The 17,078-nt window shown below is 43.5% G+C and overlaps 2 protein-coding genes and 1 long non-coding RNA gene across 3 annotated transcripts; 2 read left to right on the top strand and 1 right to left on the bottom strand.

Annotated features, from left to right (window-relative positions):
• Positions 1–1,195: 1,195 nt before the first annotated feature.
• sowahca (sosondowah ankyrin repeat domain family Ca) lies at positions 1,196–4,737 on the top strand. Its single transcript, XM_030112511.1, has 4 exons — positions 1,196–1,688; positions 2,382–2,767; positions 2,895–3,284; positions 4,262–4,737. Exons 1-4 carry the CDS (start codon positions 1,343–1,345, stop codon positions 4,715–4,717), a joined length of 1,578 nt encoding a protein of 525 aa, XP_029968371.1. The 5' UTR covers positions 1,196–1,342; the 3' UTR covers positions 4,718–4,737.
• Positions 4,738–5,063: 326 nt separating this feature from the next.
• On the bottom strand, positions 5,064–12,784 carry LOC115403579 (uncharacterized). The gene is made up of 3 exons (XR_003933222.1): positions 12,773–12,784; positions 12,065–12,072; positions 5,064–5,227 (listed from the first exon to the last, which is right to left on the bottom strand). It is a non-coding gene; the product is annotated as an uncharacterized LOC115403579 (long non-coding RNA).
• On the top strand, positions 9,424–16,780 carry akap17a (A kinase (PRKA) anchor protein 17A). Its single transcript, XM_030112503.1, has 7 exons — positions 9,424–9,562; positions 10,942–11,289; positions 11,439–11,657; positions 11,781–11,993; positions 13,555–13,703; positions 13,822–14,062; positions 14,279–16,780. The coding sequence occupies exons 2-7, from the start codon at positions 10,963–10,965 to the stop codon at positions 15,167–15,169; spliced, it is 2,040 nt and encodes a 679-aa protein (XP_029968363.1). The 5' UTR covers positions 9,424–9,562; positions 10,942–10,962; the 3' UTR covers positions 15,170–16,780.
• The last annotated feature ends 298 nt before the right edge of the window (positions 16,781–17,078 follow it).

The following is a 17,078-nucleotide window of genomic DNA, read 5'->3' as shown; positions in this document are numbered from 1 at the left end:
CTCAAATACACCTGCATGGTGAGGTGTAAAAAAAGAGGAGCTGAACGATGCCTGAGTTCTGTTATGTGCACTGTTTGTAGTCTTAATCATTCATTTCTAGTGGTCACTTTTGACTGTGAACACCAAAAACAAAGACAGAAATGTATACCATTGATGAAATTGTCTTGATTCTACAAAGGTATTCAACAAACTGTGAGAGAGGATGCAACAGACATGAATAGACAGTCTCAGTTTCATCAGACTCAACCTTTCATGCAGCCTTGAAGTGTGTGTCAGATCTCAAAGATGAAAGAGAATTAAGATCCTCAGTAAAAGTTGTATCAGTTGGCTCACTTTTCAGTGTTGGAGAGGGTATCAAACATAGAAGATCCAACAACAAGCAGATCCATAAAAAATGGTTTAGAACATTTGTTCCAACAACACATCTAATCTCCACATGCCCAGGATTAAAGTCAGCACCATGAGACTTGGCCTTCTGTTCAGTGGCTCCCTGTCTGTGGAATTCATTTCCAGACCACCTGATAGCGTCACAGATTGTAAAGTCCTTCGAAAAGTCATAGCAAGACAAGTTTATCTGTCTTGCGGCATTCAGATACAAACGAAGCCACAGTGCTTTACTAGGAAAGAAAAGAAATACATAAAAAAGTGACTGTGAAAGGTATATATAAAAAATAAAGCAAAGTTAAAACTTTATTAAGATAAAGGTAACCAAAAAATTTAAATCGCAGACCCAAATATGTTATGGGTTATGAATACATCTTCATTTAAAAGAAATGTGTGTCAGCAGGTGTCAGAAAATTACTCAAAATGTTTCTGCTTGTTAGCTTTAACGGTTAAGATTGACTTTCATTATTACTTCATTGTTGTTTTGCACTTTGAAATGTAAAGTGCCCTCCAAATGTAATGTATTAACATCATGATTTAGTGTTGTAGTTACATGCACCATACTGAAAATAAAACTATAAAAACCAAAGAATAATTAAAGGCAATTTCATTTGGAATATACAGGTCAGATCAGCATCGGGTGAATTAATTTCAAATGATGAACACATGGTTGAAATTACTTTCTTTACTGGTCGTCAGAAGTCTGACTTTCAGACAGGTTCCTGAACGCGGCATGGTCCTCCCGTTTGTCGAGAAGGCTGCTTCGTGGAGGACGCGCGCGCCCCCTGTCGGCCACAGACCGACACTGCTCCTCTCCATGGAGGAGAGGATGAGGAAGAGGCCGGAGAAGAAGAAGAAGATGATGCTGTCATCCGTTGTCACCGACCTAAGTGACTGAACAAGAACCATGTGTTCATCCTGAGGTGTCGCCGCGCCGCGTGAGAGCCTCGAGAGGACGATGGCGTCCCGGTGCACGGAGCAGGCCGTGCAGGAGTTCCTGCAGGAGAGAGGAGGGAGGGTCCGACAGATGGAGCTCATCGATCATTTCCTATCGCGTCGGGGGGGAAACGGGCAGGGCGGCGAGGGGGAGGACCGCGAGGTGCTGAAAGGCATCGTTGACAGCGTGGGCTTCGTCCAGGTGGAAAACGGGGTGGAATTCGTGTGTTTGAACAGCGAATGCAGCGCGAGCGCGGCGATGCGCGCGGACGCAGAATGCCACGAGCACGGGGAATGCAACGGTAACGTCCACGAGACCCTGGACAGCGACTATGTCAACGGCAATCCTGACAACAGAGACCAAACAGGTACAGCTAATCTGTCTGTCCGCTTCATTTCATACACGTGGATTTCATTCTGTGTTTTGTTTTTTCACGTGTAATCTCTATTTGTTTCTATTTACATGCATGTCTCTTTATTTATCTGCCCACTTTGTCCGAACCCTCCCTGTTAGTAACAGCAAACCATGAAGTAAGGGGTTAACCATTGTTTTGAATGGCCTTTTCCAGGCTCCTGTTGTTTTCTTTTTTTCTTTACAACTGTGCATCCTTCTATACAGTTACCTACAACTGATGCTCCACGTTATGTAAGAATAATGCTTTCATGTAGAGATATACAAGCCAATTTATCTATTCTGAATCTCATCCAAACAGAGGAATGCTTGCCACACTTCTAAGATACAGTGAATTCAGTCAGATTGATTAACAATTTCAATGTTTTCCACACATTACAAGGAGCTGTGTTTACCTGTATTTAGGAATGATTATCATTGTGGGTTTTTTTTAAGATGACATTTGAATGTGATATTTTTTTAGAATTGATAATATGCTATATCTTATTTTAATCACTTTGACTTTTACCTGAGTCATGTGATACCAGCAGACTTTATGGTTTCTATAATAAGTTTCACTAAAGCAGAAACAGATGTTCACCTGATTGATAAAATGCTGGGATGCATTTAAACTTTCCAACTGACAAATATGTATTCAATGTTTCTGCAGGATCAACATCTCCAATGTCTTCCAGCCTGGATAATGACAAGCACTCAAATGGCAATGAGCCGCTTGCAGCCCCACCCCAAAATAAATCCAACACTACGGTGCTTACCCCCAGTGGAGGAGGCGAGGTGAAGCTTCGGGACAGGAGGAGGCGAGAGTCCGCTCCGGTTATTGGAGTACCAGACCTGGACCAGGCTCCTGCTGGAGGGTCACACAGCCAGCAAGTGAGAGGGGCACGCAGGATATCCAAAGGGTCCCAGCGGGCTATGCTGACCAGCTGCTTATCTGAGGACAGTGCGTTGGAAGGACTGGACGCTATTGGAGATATCAACACACCCAAAGGAAGCCGCAGGAACTTTATAGAGTTGATGATGAGCAGCTCCCCTCAGGTAGGATTGCGGAGACTGTTTTTCTTGTAGTTTTAGATAACTTCGTGTAATGCATAAGACCGTGATGACACTAAACACTCTGACGACATCTAAAAAAACACCCATCTTGTATTTTCTCCTTTTGCAGGTTCGACGATCTCTGATCAACCGAGGCTCACGTCTCCGAGATTCTGTGAGGAGTGACGGCGACTCGACTTCCCTCCTCTCCTCGGCCACCGATGAGGACTGTGCCTCAGTCACGCTGGACCCACTGGAGCATGAGTGGATGCTGTGCGCCTCAGACGGCCTGTGGGAGAGCCTGCAGCCCCTGCTGGCTGTCGAACCGAGCCTCGTGGCCAAGAGAGACTTTGTGACCGGCTTTACCTGCCTGCACTGGGCTGCCAAGCAGGGCAAAGCCGAGTTGATCTCCCAGCTGCTGGCCTTTGCCAAGGAGAACACTATACCTGTGAATGTAAACGTGAGATCAAGTGCTGGATACACGCCGCTACACCTGGCCGCCATGCATGGACACACACAGGTGAGTAGCGAGGGACCGAGGCGGGACTGGGGTGTCACTGAACCACCTGCTCAGTGGAGCTGCACCTAATTACTTACCCTCTTGCTCAAACTGGAGTCAGTGATCGCATAGTCGACTGTTGAAATCTGATGCCACAGTTGTGTAATAGTTCACACTGCTGCTTTGCAACAAGGGGATCCTGGGTTGACTCAGGGCTTGGGGTCATTTCTGTGTCAAGTTGCATGTTTTTCTTATGCATGATGTCCTTTGCGCTCCCCTACAGTCCAAAGACATGCATTTGAGATTCACTTCAACTGTGAAATAGTTGATGTGAATGTCTGTGTGTGTGTCCGTCTTTGTCCTGTGATGAATTGTGAGGCAAGAATTTATTGTTCAGACAGTTAGTAGGAGATACAATGTCGATTTGTAGATTTGTTGGTGAAACTATATAAAATTCCAATAAAACACGCAAAACACAGTTTGAAAGTTGAATCAGTCAAACATAGTGCATTGGCTTTTATTTGGAAACTTTAAAAGTGGATCATTCTTTGTAGAATCAGAATCGTCTTTAAAATGCTTTTCAACAAGCCAGAAGTTGGAAAAGAGACAAATTTAGTTTGATTTAGATATAATGATGAATTGATGAAAATATCAGAAAGTTTGAAAATTACAGTCAAATAAATGATTTTTTGGTCGTATTGATTGATGCTTAGTTGGGGATTCCTTTGAAGCCTTTGTAAAAATAAAAGTAGTGAATTTACAAGCTTTAATATTCAGCACACATGTTCTGTGTTTATGATTGACATAAAGGAGACCAGGAAGGTCCTGATATGCTAAAACATACCAACATTTTCTCTCCCTGTGAACGTGATTTCAGAGAAGATGTTGGTGATTGGTCTTGTGAAAGCTCTCATTGTGGTTTAACGTTCACATTAACCTCACACTTTCATAGCGCTCTTTGCCCAGTGAATGATGGGATGCGATGCTGTGGTTGGCAGGTGGTCCGTGTGCTGCTGTCAGACTGGGATGCAGACCCAGAGGCTCGGGATTACAGCGGGAGGCGAGCCATCCAGTACCTGTCGCCCCCGCTGGCCGCTGACCTGCAGGAGGAGGGCGTGGTCACCTCACCCGGAGCCGAGTCCGACTGCGAGAACGCCAACGGCGGTGGCGGCGGAGGACGTGGGTGGAGGTTCTCGAAAGTCCTGCAGAGCAATCTGAACCCTCTGCGACTGCTGAACCCGCCGTCGGAGGCAGCAGAGGAATCTGGGAAGGCGAAGGGCGGCATGCAGAGGAAGTCCTCCCTGAGCCGGCTGAACGCCCGGCTGCACCGAGGACGCCACCGGGCCCAGATCATCCACAGCGCCTCCTTCAGGGACACGGGGGAGGTGGGAAGAGGAGAGGAGATAACCAGCAGCCCTCTGAGAACGAGGCCGCTGTCCAACCTGTTTGGGTGAAGGTTCCTCACACTGAAGCAGCGAACAGCCACGTGGAAATCAGTTTGTTCTGGTCTGATGTTTACTCACCTTTATATTCTGACTGGTTTAGAAAAAGTGAACAGCACACATCCTGAAATACAATGTCAAGCTGATTTTCAAGTGTGATCATTAGTATGGGATTTTACAGGAATAACCACAAATTTCAGTTTTTATAAAAATATTTTATTTTGTTCCTATTGCAGTTGAGAGGAGGACTTGGTTTATGTAGCGTTTGTTTGTTTTTTTTTTTTGCCAGAGCATTTCGTTGACTTTTATTTGCGATTTCTAATGAATGAATTGGAGCAAGGTAGCAAAATGACAGCTAGTTTCAAAACTGCAGGCAGCATTGTTTTTGATTTTCACTGTATTTTTTTTCCGAGTGCTGTGAGGTTTGTACATAAGCACTAACTGTAAGTTTGATTTCCAGAGTAATATATTTCTTAAACCCAATTTCTCTATTTTAACCTCTTGTAACTAGACGGTGCTGATCTTTTTAAAAATTAAGTTTTGGTAACATGAACATTTAAAAAAAAAAAAAAAAACATTTATGAGCAGATTTCAATATTCCGACTGTTGTGACTACAGATTTGTTCTCTCAGTCTCTTATGTTTGCACTTGTCACTTTGAAAATGGGAGAAAACTTTAACTGAAACCAGGTCTGGTTTTGGCTTCGGATTGTACTCATTACTTAAGATTTTGGCCATAAAAACTCAAAAGGGAGATCCGATTGTTACACCTTTAGATACATCATGTACAGTTTATAAAGTACAAATGGGGTTTTCTATTTTTTAACGAACATTTCTTTTTTGTCCAAATAGGTTTTTTTGTTACAGAAAAAAATACTTCTCACTTAAAGGAGAAGTTATGAAGCACAGGAGTCACATAGCTTATATGAAGTTTTTTACTCACTTTATTGTACCTCGGATTTATTGAAACTACTTCACCTATTGCTATATTGATTTGTCAGTATGGTTGTCACTGCCCTGAGTCGTAATGGACTCTTCATTTGACTGATTTCATGCAGACACACTATAGTGGAATGGTTAATCATCTCATCTCAGAGCAGGAAGGTTTGGGCTGAGCTTTTCCTGGTGGAGTTTAGGAGTGCATGTTTTCCCTCTGCATGTCTCGGTTTGCTCAGTCTAAAAACAGGCGTTTAAGGCTAATGTGTGTGTATCTGTGTGTGTATGATGAGCTATAGAAGATGACTGAATGGATGTTTCATCTACAGAGTTGTAAAGGGAACATGTTAAAATCCGATTACCAGCAATCCAGGTGTGCACTGATATGATTTACAGTTAATATGCAATGATACAAGCAGCTCCATCTGACATTCAGTATAAACTCTGCGTTGGTCCCATGTACCGGTTTAGTTTTCCAGTCATTTGCTCAGTCAGTTTGCACCGTCTGTGAATAATAAAATCTAGATTTAAATATGCTGTATGTTTAGCTGATGAGCAAAGTGACTTTTTAAAAATGATTTCCCAAATATGTGAACTGGACTTACCTAATGACACATCCTAGATTTCTTGAATGTTCCCTCAGTATTTTGTAGTATTTGTACGTAAAATCATAGGGCTTCGTGTAATTTATACCCTTGATGCTTTTGATGTTGAAGTGAGACATACAGCAGTGCAAATCTGTCTGAGCTGCATGAGTTGTGCACTGTTCACGTTTGAGTGTGTGTGTAAATATTATTGTCTTCCGTGTTTGTGAACTGTGTACTGTGAAATAACCATGTTGTGTAGAAATAACTTAATGAGCCACTTTCATCTTTGTATTCATGGATCATCCTTAAATGTGAAATAAAGCAATAACCGTTTGCTTAAGAATGAAGTCCTTATGTCGGTCACTGTGCACTGAATTACTGTCTCAGCAGTGCAACACAATGAATTGATGAGGAAGGCTGTACCAGCAGTCAAGCTGCAAGTCCGAGAATATTAAAAGCCCTCATTAAAAAATAACAACAGCCATGAATGATTGTGTCAGATTGGACTGAAGCTCCATGTGAGGGAAGCTCTCTCGTCCGCTCTTCCTGCTGACACCCAGCCATTGTCCTTGTCTGGTGGTGCTGAATAATTGATGATCTGAGGACCCCGAGTACCAGCTTTGGTCCAGTGTTTAAAGTATATCCACAACTTCCTGTCCGCAAGCTGCCGACATGCACCGCTCCCAATAATCCCACAGCCACTTCTTATTCTCCAACATTTATGTGTATGTGTGTTGATTAGAACTCACCCTAAAATCCACACTGATGTTGGTTTGTTGAGATTATGGTGTAAACTGTGCAACCGTCATTTGAGGTACAAATATTAGATTTTTTTCCTCAGGTTTTTCTAGAAAATTGTGCATAAGAAGATGTGACAGAAGGCAAACTGTTCAGGTTTGAGTCCTTTTTATGTGGTGCTCTGTTGTGTTAGCCACAGCCTGCTACTCAGGATAAGAGAAATTAAAAAAAAGAAAAAGAAGAAGAATTTGATGACCATAAGCCTTTATGTGTGTGGGAGGGTTTTGGTACATGTTCAGTGCCTGGGACTGAACAGATAGCTGTGGCTCTCACAATCCTCATGTGGCACTGATGTTCTGGCACCCTGTCGAGGTCTGTTCTCCAGTGTGTGTTTACCAGATTAAATCAACCACTGAAAGGCAGGGATTACATGTAAACAGTCATTACAGCGCAGATATGCTGCATGTTGCCTCTGAAAAAGCAAAGGCTCTTAAGCCAGAATCTGCCAGTTTGACATTTCTTTGATCTATGACATTCTCCTCATCTACAAGTGAAAAAAAATTTATGGAGGTCAGGAGTGAGGGTTTTTTTGCAGGATGCAGAGCTGCGTATTTATTAGACGACTGCTGATCAGCGCAGAGTGGCTGAGCCTGCCTGACTGTCGCCACTGACCTACATACACAGTGAAGGGAGTAATGCCTATTATGTAAATTCCGCTGCCATCTTTCCTGGGAAACTGTGCCAACTTTTTTTGCCCGGGGCCTCCACTGTTGGGCTAATCCATGTCCAGTCAATCCACACCCTCTACTTTCCCCCTAAACAGTTACGGTAAATGATGGCAGTCATACAACGCCTCACTTGTTTCCCACATGGCCAAACAATCATCAGGCAAGTGACGAATATCCACCGTCACTGCTTTCTTTCACATGGTGATAAAGAGTCCTGATAAAAAAAAAAAAAAAAAAAAGTGAAAGATATGATACTGTTTTATGGTATGTAACAATCAATTTGACTCTTTCAATAAACATTATTTTACTCTAAATCCTGGCATCTCCCATTTGGCTCACTGTTTTATTCAGAATTGATTTGAAATAAGTGTGAAAGTAGTGTGAGAGTGAATGGTTGGTGGTGGCCGGAGGGGCCGATAGCGCAGATTGGCAGCCTCGCTTCCGTCAGTCTACTCCAGGGCAGCTGTGGCTACAATAGTAGCTTACCAACACCCAGTATGGTGTGAATGGGTGAATGTGATATTGCAGTGTGAAGCGCTTTGGGCTCTGTCAGTGCAGGGTAAAAAGCGCTATACAAGTGTAATCCATTTACCATTTACCATAACTTTACTTAGATACTTTGTAATTCTGAATGTGATTCAATCCTTGCTGGTGGATATTTTGATTGTCTAATAGCATTTTACAGGGTTGAAAATTCAGGAGATGCTCTCAGGGCTGGCTTTAAACTGCAAGGCTGAAACTGAAAGGTGAATATGTATATCAAACCAGGAGCCTTCAACCTTTGCCAGCCTTGTAAATCTTAAAAAAAATGTATTATTCTCTTGTAAAACACTCTCTAAACCCATGTAGCTCATTGTTTCAGCAATGGCTTAATCTATACACAGATATAGCCTATTTTATTAGCATATATCTTTTGATTTACTGTTTTTATAGTTGACATTCCTCTCAGAAATAGTTTGTAGTTCTACAGTGCACCACTTCGCGTGTTTGATCTTGCACATGTATTTTCTTTGTTGTGCTGTCATTGTGCACCAGTGTAATCCTCATAGCTCTATGTGAAGACTTTTTAAGGGTCATATTAATGATACTCTAATATTAATAGCAAGAGATAATAAGAAAAAGAAAAGGATGTATTCTTTTTCAGTGTTGGAAAATTAATATATTACTGTACTTGTCTTGCACTGACCAATGTGCAGCTATTGACTGTAATATATTACTTGCAAGTAAAATATTACCCAACACCGTTCTTTCTTTTTTAAACCATTCACATTTATATTTGTCCATCAAAACCAAAGGTAAAGGCTACCCTTTTAATGATGATGATGATGATGATGATGCAGATGATGTTGATCATCATCATCATCTGTTTTGTTACTGAGAAGATAAAGCAGTAGATCCTGCTGTTGTGTGTGTCCTATATTCAATTAGATTTTTATTTACAAGGCACGTTTACAAAGAAGAGAAGAAACTGAACAGTTTGTGAGGTGGGATTCAACCATGATTTGGGTAAGGGTGGGGGTGACACAAGTAAAAAGCAACAAATAAATTGGAGTGAAAAATACAAAATACATATATTGAATTTTAAATATGTACCTTTAGTAGAAACTTTGTCCTGATCTCAAAGCCTTGTCAGAGTTTTTCCCCTTCACGTTTCAACCACCAGGGGTCGCTGTCTCAAAATGCCTCCACCTCGAGGCTGGCACACGTTGTTCCCTGTAAAGGTCAGAGTTCGCTGACTGAGGAAGTGGCATGTTGTGTGTTTGTGGTCGTTGTTAGTGAGCGGACGGATGCTTCTCTCCTTCGGTGTTCGGCTCCACTCGCATCTTTAGCCTTTAAGGCGTGTTTTCGGGAAAGGCCGGCTGATGTTAGGTGGGTGACTGTTAGACTCTTCTTTCTTGGCCGCTGAGCTCAGCAGCGTGTTGAGGACGCTGTCAGACACAGAGGACTTGAAGCTAACTAGCATAACACAGATGCTCGCTTCTGTTACTAGTCTGGACGCACCAGTTAACCGTTTTGTCCGATGTTATTAAGATTTTTGTCGCTTTATCTCGGCTTTTATTCATTTCTCTTTGTACCCACCTGTTTTTATCCCTGTCGGAATGAGCTGAAGTTTAGCGCTCACTCCGAGCTAACATCTCCTCAGTCATGTCGTTGGTGTAACGATCGACAGAGGTTCAGTGTTCCTCTCTGAGTCGCTGTGTTACCTTATCAAATGATAATACACATTTAAGTTAATGGGAGGTTTTTCGTTAGGTTTAACTTGAACTATCTGTTGGAGTTTCCAGCTGGATTGTTAAAGCGTGTTTTTTTTTTCTCAGTCGGAAGTTTGAGGGTTCAATTCCCGTCTCCCGCACAGCAGCATATTAATTCGCTGTAATCGCTCATAATCTATATTTCAAACACAGTGGCACACTGATGCAGCAAAGAATATTTGTGCAATGGGGCAGGCAGTTCATGTGCTACATTAAAGGTAGTCAGAGGATGAATGAAATGATCTATTTGGGAACAATGAAATCCGAGAAGAGGAGTCAAAGACTGCACTCAGCTGCCACCCATCGGAAAAAACCCATAGTAATCATTATCTTTATGTATTTTAAAATCATTAGATAATGAGCAACATTAGAAAATACAGCATAGAGCTTTAATGGTTGCACTTATATTTTGATGTTTATCAATTTGAATGAATGGTACTATCTGCAATTTACAGCAGTAGCCCTTATAGCTATGTTGTGTTGTATTTATAGAGTAATCAAGGTATTCTATGCGAGACTGAGATTTTTAATGAGACAGTTTCAGGCGAGAGGTAAAAGATGAAATTTATAAGATCTTGAATGGTTCGTCAACAGATACTGAAATTAAAAACAAGCGGAGCGAGCAGGCAGTTTTAAGGAAACTAATCAAGTGTTTTTTTAAAGTCAGCATGTGGTTAAGGTGGTGATTACCTTCATCAAGACATCACAAGTCTTCATGGATTAAAAATAACTAACCTTGCAAGATGACAGGTGGCTTGTTCTGGAAATGAAGAAAGGGGGTCGAGGATTTATTCATTTATTTTACATTTCACAATCTTTTGAGATGTGTGTTTCAGAAGACCAGCAGTGCAGCAACAATTTCAGTCAGCTGTTTGGTCATACCATGATTTTCATTAATTGTAAACTGTAAGAAAATCCTCAGTTCGCTTTGCTGTTAGGTTTTGATCCAAATATTTCGAGCTGACAGCCTTTCCTGTGTCTTCAAACTTGCTGCAGCTTCTCCACCTGCCTGCGACAATGACCACCATCGTCCATGACACTACAGAGGCCGTGTGCCTCTCCAGCGAGTACAACGTGTACCTCAAACCCATCGCCAAGATGACCGTCAGTGTGGCGTTGCCCCAGCTCAAGCTGCCCGGCAAAAGCATTTCCAACTGGGAGGTGATGGAGAGGGTGAAGGCCATGGTCGCTCCAGACCAGTTTTCAGCGTTGCGAATCTCCAAGAGCACCATGGACTTCATCCGCTTTGAGGGTGAGGTCGAAAACAAGACGGTGGTCAAGAGCTTGCTGGGCCGGCTGGACGGGAAGAGCATCAAACTGAGTGGTTTTACAGATGTCCTGAAGGTAAGGTTGACAGTGTAGCATGCACTTTGCTAAGCTTATACCCACTATGGATGTCGCATCTCATGGAGAAGTGTCAATGCTGGATTAGATATGCAGGAAGATGCACTGTCAACACATCAAAAAATAACCTTTCCCATCCCTTTCTTCAGGTACGTGCGGTAGAAAATAAGGTGGATTTCCCCACGCGTCACGACTGGGACTCCTTTTTCCGGGATGCGAAGGACATGAATGAAACTCTGCCAGGAGAGCGGCCCGACACCATCCACCTGGAAGGACTTCCATGCCGCTGGTTTAGCCAGAAAGACAGCCAGCTCCCCGACCGCCCTTCAGAAGAGGTCCTCATCGCTGTTTTTCAGGCATTTGGCAAGGTGGTTAAAAATCCTACTTTTCCCAAAGTTGAAGGTCATTTAGCTAAATAAACAGATTCATTATTCGTCATTGTGCATTTTGTGTAAGCAATCCAAAGAATTGACATCTCTTGTTGTGTTTAGGTGCGTAATGTTGACATCCCCATGCTGGACCCGTACAGGGAGGAAATGCTGGACAAGAACTTCAACACATTCAGCTTTGGTGGCCATCTGAACTTTGAGGCTTATGTCCAGTATCAGGAATACTGTGGCTTCACGAAGGCCATGGACACTCTGCGAGGCATGAAGCTGATGCTGAAAGGAGAAGATGGAAAGGCAGTAGCCTGCAACATAAAGGTATTCTGTTCTAGAGTCTAGGCTTTTTTCCAGGGTTTTATGTAGTTGAGTTCAATTTCTACTTATATTACTGTATTTTCTGCTAAGTTTTAATTTGTCAGCTGTGGACAGAGGCATTCTGGAGCACGTGTTCCACACAGGCTGAACAGATACTGGAGTTCAGTTTGTCACAAAGCTGAAAATGCCTCATTTTATTCAGCTAAAGCTAAAAGTTTATTTTTGTTCCTTGTTGAGCACATCAGATTTGCAGTTAAGCTCTGGCTGGTGCAGACTTTAAATGTAGCTTAATGCTAGTGCAGCACAGAAAGAAAAGAGTGGAACTTTGCAAACTAGAAAATGGAGCTCTCTGTTCAGTGATTAGCCCTGAGAGCTGCTTTTCTGTCTTTTCACCTTGTAGGGCTAAGATTGTTATCACAGTTAATATAGTCTCCCCAATACTTTCACAAGCTCCTAAGTTATCTTTGATTTTTACAAAACAATACAGTTTCTTGAATTAGCATCTCTTCCTGAAGTGATGCATATCTGCTGCTTTTACTGCTACTCTTTTAATGCGCACTGTGTTTGTAGGACGGTACTTTCCTGCCAAAAGTCCCAGTGGGTTCTATGAGCCTGTGTGCATGTTATTTTTGCTGAAACTTTCACAGAACTCACTAGCAGAAAGCTGTAACTGTGTAGAGCCACTCCATTAATTTTGGAAACAGTTTATGGAATAAAAGCAAATAGTCCAGTCATCATAAAACATTGTAATCTCAGAATTCACAGGAGGTATTTACAGAAACATTTTTTACAGAAATGTTTTTTCCTTGCATGCCACAACAATGCCCTCGTGAGCAGAAACATTCGAATATTCTGTGCAGCAATAGCACGAAAGGCTCCCTTACATCCATGCATCAACACCTGTGGATTTTGACGATGTTTTGCTCTATTTGTTTTGTTTTGTCTTGATATGACAAAATGATATTTCAGTTTAATGACTGAAGTGGTTTGATACGTGCACAATGTTTGTGTTGCTCGTTCTCCAACCACTAACCCCCCCACCCCCCTCGCCCCGCTTTACCCCCGCTTTATGAGAACTTAACACATTGCTATTTGATGGTTTTAATTGCTGCTCAGGAAATATCCCAGACCTGTTTACTGCCCGATGCCTCCAGAGGATTTCGGCAGTTATTGCAGATGGTTTCAATGATGAGATTGTGCTTTTCAAAAGCCACACAGCAGCTTTAAGGCCTTTTAGTGGAATAAGAATTAAAGCCGCATCGTCATTATTTCCAAGGTGGTGCTGTCGGCAGTGAGAGCCAGGTCCGTTAATCCACCAAATGAAGCTGTGAAATCAATGCGAGGGCTTGAAGAGAAACGGCTTAAAAGACGAATCTCACAGTTGGATTTGTTGCTGAATATCATCAAAAAACTCACACGCTTTGGGTCTTTTATTAAAAAATGGAAATTATTCTAATAGAAAGAAATAAAACAAATGAAATTACCCACAAAAAAAAAAGAATAGAAATTCAAAATCATTCCTGGACAGTAAATCTTCATGTTTGTGTTTGCGTGTTTTCCTCAGGTAACCTTTGACACCAGCAAGCACCTCAGCGAATCCGCTCTGAAGAGGCGTAGCTTGGAGAGGCAGAAGTTGCAGGAGCTGGAGAGACAGAGGGAGGAGCAGAAACGTCGGGAGAAAGAGGAGGAGGAGCGACGGAAGGAGGAAGAAAGGTATGATGGAGGACAAAACAGACGGGGGAGTGAAGATTAATATTTACAGAGACTCCAGCAAGCACTGGATAAACAAAAGGTGTCAGGTAAATGGATATTAATGGACATTTTTCTTCAGGAAACAAAGAGAGCAAGAAGAAGAGGAGAAGGAGAGGAAGAAGGAGGAGAGGCTGCGGAAGAAGGAGCAGAAGCTTCGAGAGAAGGAAGAGAGGAGGAACCTGAAGAAGGTGCGGCGGCAGCAGGAGGAGGAGCACAAGAAGCTGCAGATGAAGATCGCCATGGAGGAGAGGAGGCTGCTGCTGGCTCAGCGCAACCTGGAGTCAATACGGCTGATCGCCGAGTTACTGGGCAGAGCCAAGGTACACAGTCCACACAACGCCCTCTGATTGATCTGCACACTGATCAGCTTGAGAGATCCTTTTGACTGCAGGCGTTTTTCTGTTTTTAAAGAGAGAGTCCTGTCAAGAAAATAGATGAGTCCATTTAATATTAAGACTTAAGAGGTTACAACTTCCACCCAGGAGGTTTCATTGACCTTTGCGCACAACCAAAAACTGTTATTGCCTCCTCTGCAGGCTCTGAAGCAGCAGCAGCAGGAGAAGGAGCGGGCCGAGCGGGAGGAGCGGGAGCGGCAGGAGCAGGCCCGGCAGAGAGAGGAGCTGTCCCGCCTCCAGCAGCTGGAGGCCTGCCGGCGCAAGCAGGAGGAGGAGTTGCGGCGGGTGGAGGTGGAGAAGAAGCGAGCTCTGGAACTGCAGCGCCGAGAAAAGGAGCTGAGGGAGAGGCTGCTCTGTAACCTTTTGAAGAAAAACTGTGGGAAACCGGCAGAACCTGCTGGAGAGCAGAACCAGAGCAGCCCGGTCACGAGAGAGGAGGCCTCTGATTTCGGGGATGTGCTGGCGCTGGGGGTCATGGGTCAGCTGAACGGCGTGAAGGCTGCCGAGAGCAAGGACAAGCCGGTGTCTCGAGCTGGCGCTCCCTCCCAGGCGCTGGGAAAAAAAAAAGCAACAGAGGAGCGGAGAGGCGGAGGGGAGAGGAAGAAGGAGCGGGAGGGACGGCGGAAGGAGGCGGTTCGAAGCAGGAGCAGCAGGGAGCGAGCGAGGGAGCGCGCGCACAGAGAACGGAGCTCGCACAGTCGAGGGAGGAGGCGGCGTTCCCACAGCTACGGCAGCAGCAGCAGGAGGAGGAGGAGCTCCAGCCGCCGGAGGAGGAGCCTCAGCCGCCACAGGAGGAGCTACAGTCACCACGGCAGCAGGAGGCGCAGCCACGGCAGCAGGAGCACCGGCTCCAGCCGAGAGCGGAGCCGGAGCAGCAGCGGGAGGAGCTACAGCGGCGGGAGGAGCCGCAGGCGCAGCCGGCGCAGGTGCAGCAGCTCCAGGAGCAGCGAGCGGAGGAGCCACAGCCGTTACAGCCGGAGATACAGGAGACGCAGCGACAGCAGGAGGAAGAGCCACTCCAGACGGAGATAGACTTCTGCATTTTCACGTGCCCAAAGGCTTCACCACAGCAAACAAATAAATACACAAATCATGGAGCAAAGAAACAAATCCCTGTAACTGTTGCTTTGCAGCTGCGGTGGAAGCTGCTGCAGTTGATTCTTTTTTTAAACCTGTTTCATGCTTGAAAGCGTCCTGCAGCGAATACATTCAAGTGTTGACAGTCCTGAAACTTAAATTAATTCAATTTGTTTTAAAGTAACCTCATTGTTAGAAAATGTTGTCCAAACATGATACTTTTTTTTTTTCGCTTTTAAATTTAAAAATATTGATGATTTTACAGGTTTAAAGACTTACTACAGCTTCGCACACTTGATCCTGCTTTGAAACCTTCAGCCTGCCGACGGCTTCCTCTCACTTTTACTTGTGTAATTGTGCATATTTGTACCTTAGTAAATAAAAGTCAGTCAGACGTTTGCATGGAGTTTGTTCATGTCTGCTGGTTATGAATTAAGGCTGTCGTAACTGACTTTAAAGAAGAACACTTGACTCAGTCATGGCTGCTGTGCTGTAACAAATGTGAAGGTCCTACAGATTTAAAAGTACGTATCTTTATTTAAGACTTCAGTATTTTTTATTTGTTTTGTTTTTTGTTTTTTTTGATGAGTTGCTGTATCGTCCCATCTGAAAGCTTTTAGTTTCCTGTCAGTCCGGGGTGTTTAATTTGCCTCTTGTGGTTCTTTTTCACATTTTAAAAAACACAGTGGAGTATGAGCTTCTACAACTGTAAGTTGAGGAAAGCATTAAAGAAGATGACAGAATGGGAGTCTTGACGTTAGATGGTCAGTCTGGTCATTTCAGCTCACAACATCCGTACATCCGTCTCCTGCACCTCTTGATCCTGTGCAGGTTGTTGGGTGCCGGAGCCAATCCCAGCTGACTATGGATGCACCCTGGACAGGTCACCAGTCCGTCATAGGATAAACACAGAGAGACCAGGCCACACACACACAACTGGAGAACCTGGAAGAAACCCATACACCCAAAGGAAGAACATGCAAAGTCCACATCACCTTTGTTGGTATAGAAGCTTGTACAAACCCAACTACTAAACTCTACATCGCTGTACTGTCAACCTTCACTAAACAGCAGTTTGTGATGATCTTACTGTTTAACAGAACCAAGAAAAGCTATGGTTTGTTTTTTGTTTGTACCAACAGTTTTGCCTGAAAAGCATGATGCGTTGTACCCATTTGGTTGTTTTTTTTTTCTGTACTTATCTAAGACTTCTCAGTTTGCTCAAGGTTTTTTTTTTTTTCATCAATGGGACAAAGTTTAGTTGGTTTGGGAAAAAGGAAAAAAAAGTCTATGATTCAAAGCTGTGGGACGATGAGACGTGTGGCTGTTCCTCTTGCATTGACGCACAGGCTTCAGCGGTGGGTGAATTTGTTCAGCCTCACAAGATACTGTAGCTGTGATCAAACCCGAGAGCGATTGCCCAGATTTTGTTGGCAGCTGTACCTTGACGTCGTCAGTCGCACCCGTCGTCATGTCAGAGGTGTTTTTGTTCTACATAATGCTCATGAGACTCCAGAGCATGTCTGGCATCTGTGATGACTAAGTTGACTGAAATAAACTCAGAATTAAAATAAATACATTTCATTGAAGACTGTTTTTTGTGGTATATTTGTGCGATCTGACATTGGGGGTCTGTGGCTCTTTGGGTGTGTGACGATTTTCTTATGAAGGAAAATCATAAGACAGATTCTGAGAAGGCTCCAAACAAAACTAAGAAACCACTGATTAACAAAATATGGCCTAATTAAGTGTATGACAGAAAACTAAGGCCTCAGACTGACCTGTAGGTTAAACGCCTTCGGTCCACCTAAAGGATCAAACCTTGTTACACATCGGAGATTTGGTTGTCACTCACACGTGTGAC

This window comes from Salarias fasciatus, chromosome 16 (genome assembly GCF_902148845.1).
Source record: "Salarias fasciatus chromosome 16, fSalaFa1.1, whole genome shotgun sequence".
Classification (NCBI taxonomy): domain Eukaryota; kingdom Metazoa; phylum Chordata; class Actinopteri; order Blenniiformes; family Blenniidae; genus Salarias; species Salarias fasciatus.
The sequence above is the reverse complement of the archived record's forward strand: the minus strand, read 5'-3'. Positions and strand labels throughout refer to the sequence as shown.

What these genes read in the sequence shown, in the direction of transcription:
- sowahca (XM_030112511.1), top strand. Translation starts at nt 1,343, where the DNA reads ATGGCGTCCCGGTGCACGGAGCAGGCCGTGCAGGAGTTCCTGCAGGAG. An exon ending in TGACAACAGAGACCAAACAG is followed by an intron (nt 1,689 to 2,381) that starts GTACAGCTAATC and finishes ATGTTTCTGCAG; the next exon opens with GATCAACATCTCCAATGTCT. An exon ending in TGATGAGCAGCTCCCCTCAG is followed by an intron (nt 2,768 to 2,894) that starts GTAGGATTGCGG and finishes CTCCTTTTGCAG; the next exon opens with GTTCGACGATCTCTGATCAA.
- akap17a (XM_030112503.1), top strand. Translation starts at nt 10,963, where the DNA reads ATGACCACCATCGTCCATGACACTACAGAGGCCGTGTGCCTCTCCAGC. An exon ending in TTTTTCAGGCATTTGGCAAG is followed by an intron (nt 11,658 to 11,780) that starts GTGGTTAAAAAT and finishes TGTTGTGTTTAG; the next exon opens with GTGCGTAATGTTGACATCCC. An exon ending in CAGTAGCCTGCAACATAAAG is followed by an intron (nt 11,994 to 13,554) that starts GTATTCTGTTCT and finishes TGTTTTCCTCAG; the next exon opens with GTAACCTTTGACACCAGCAA.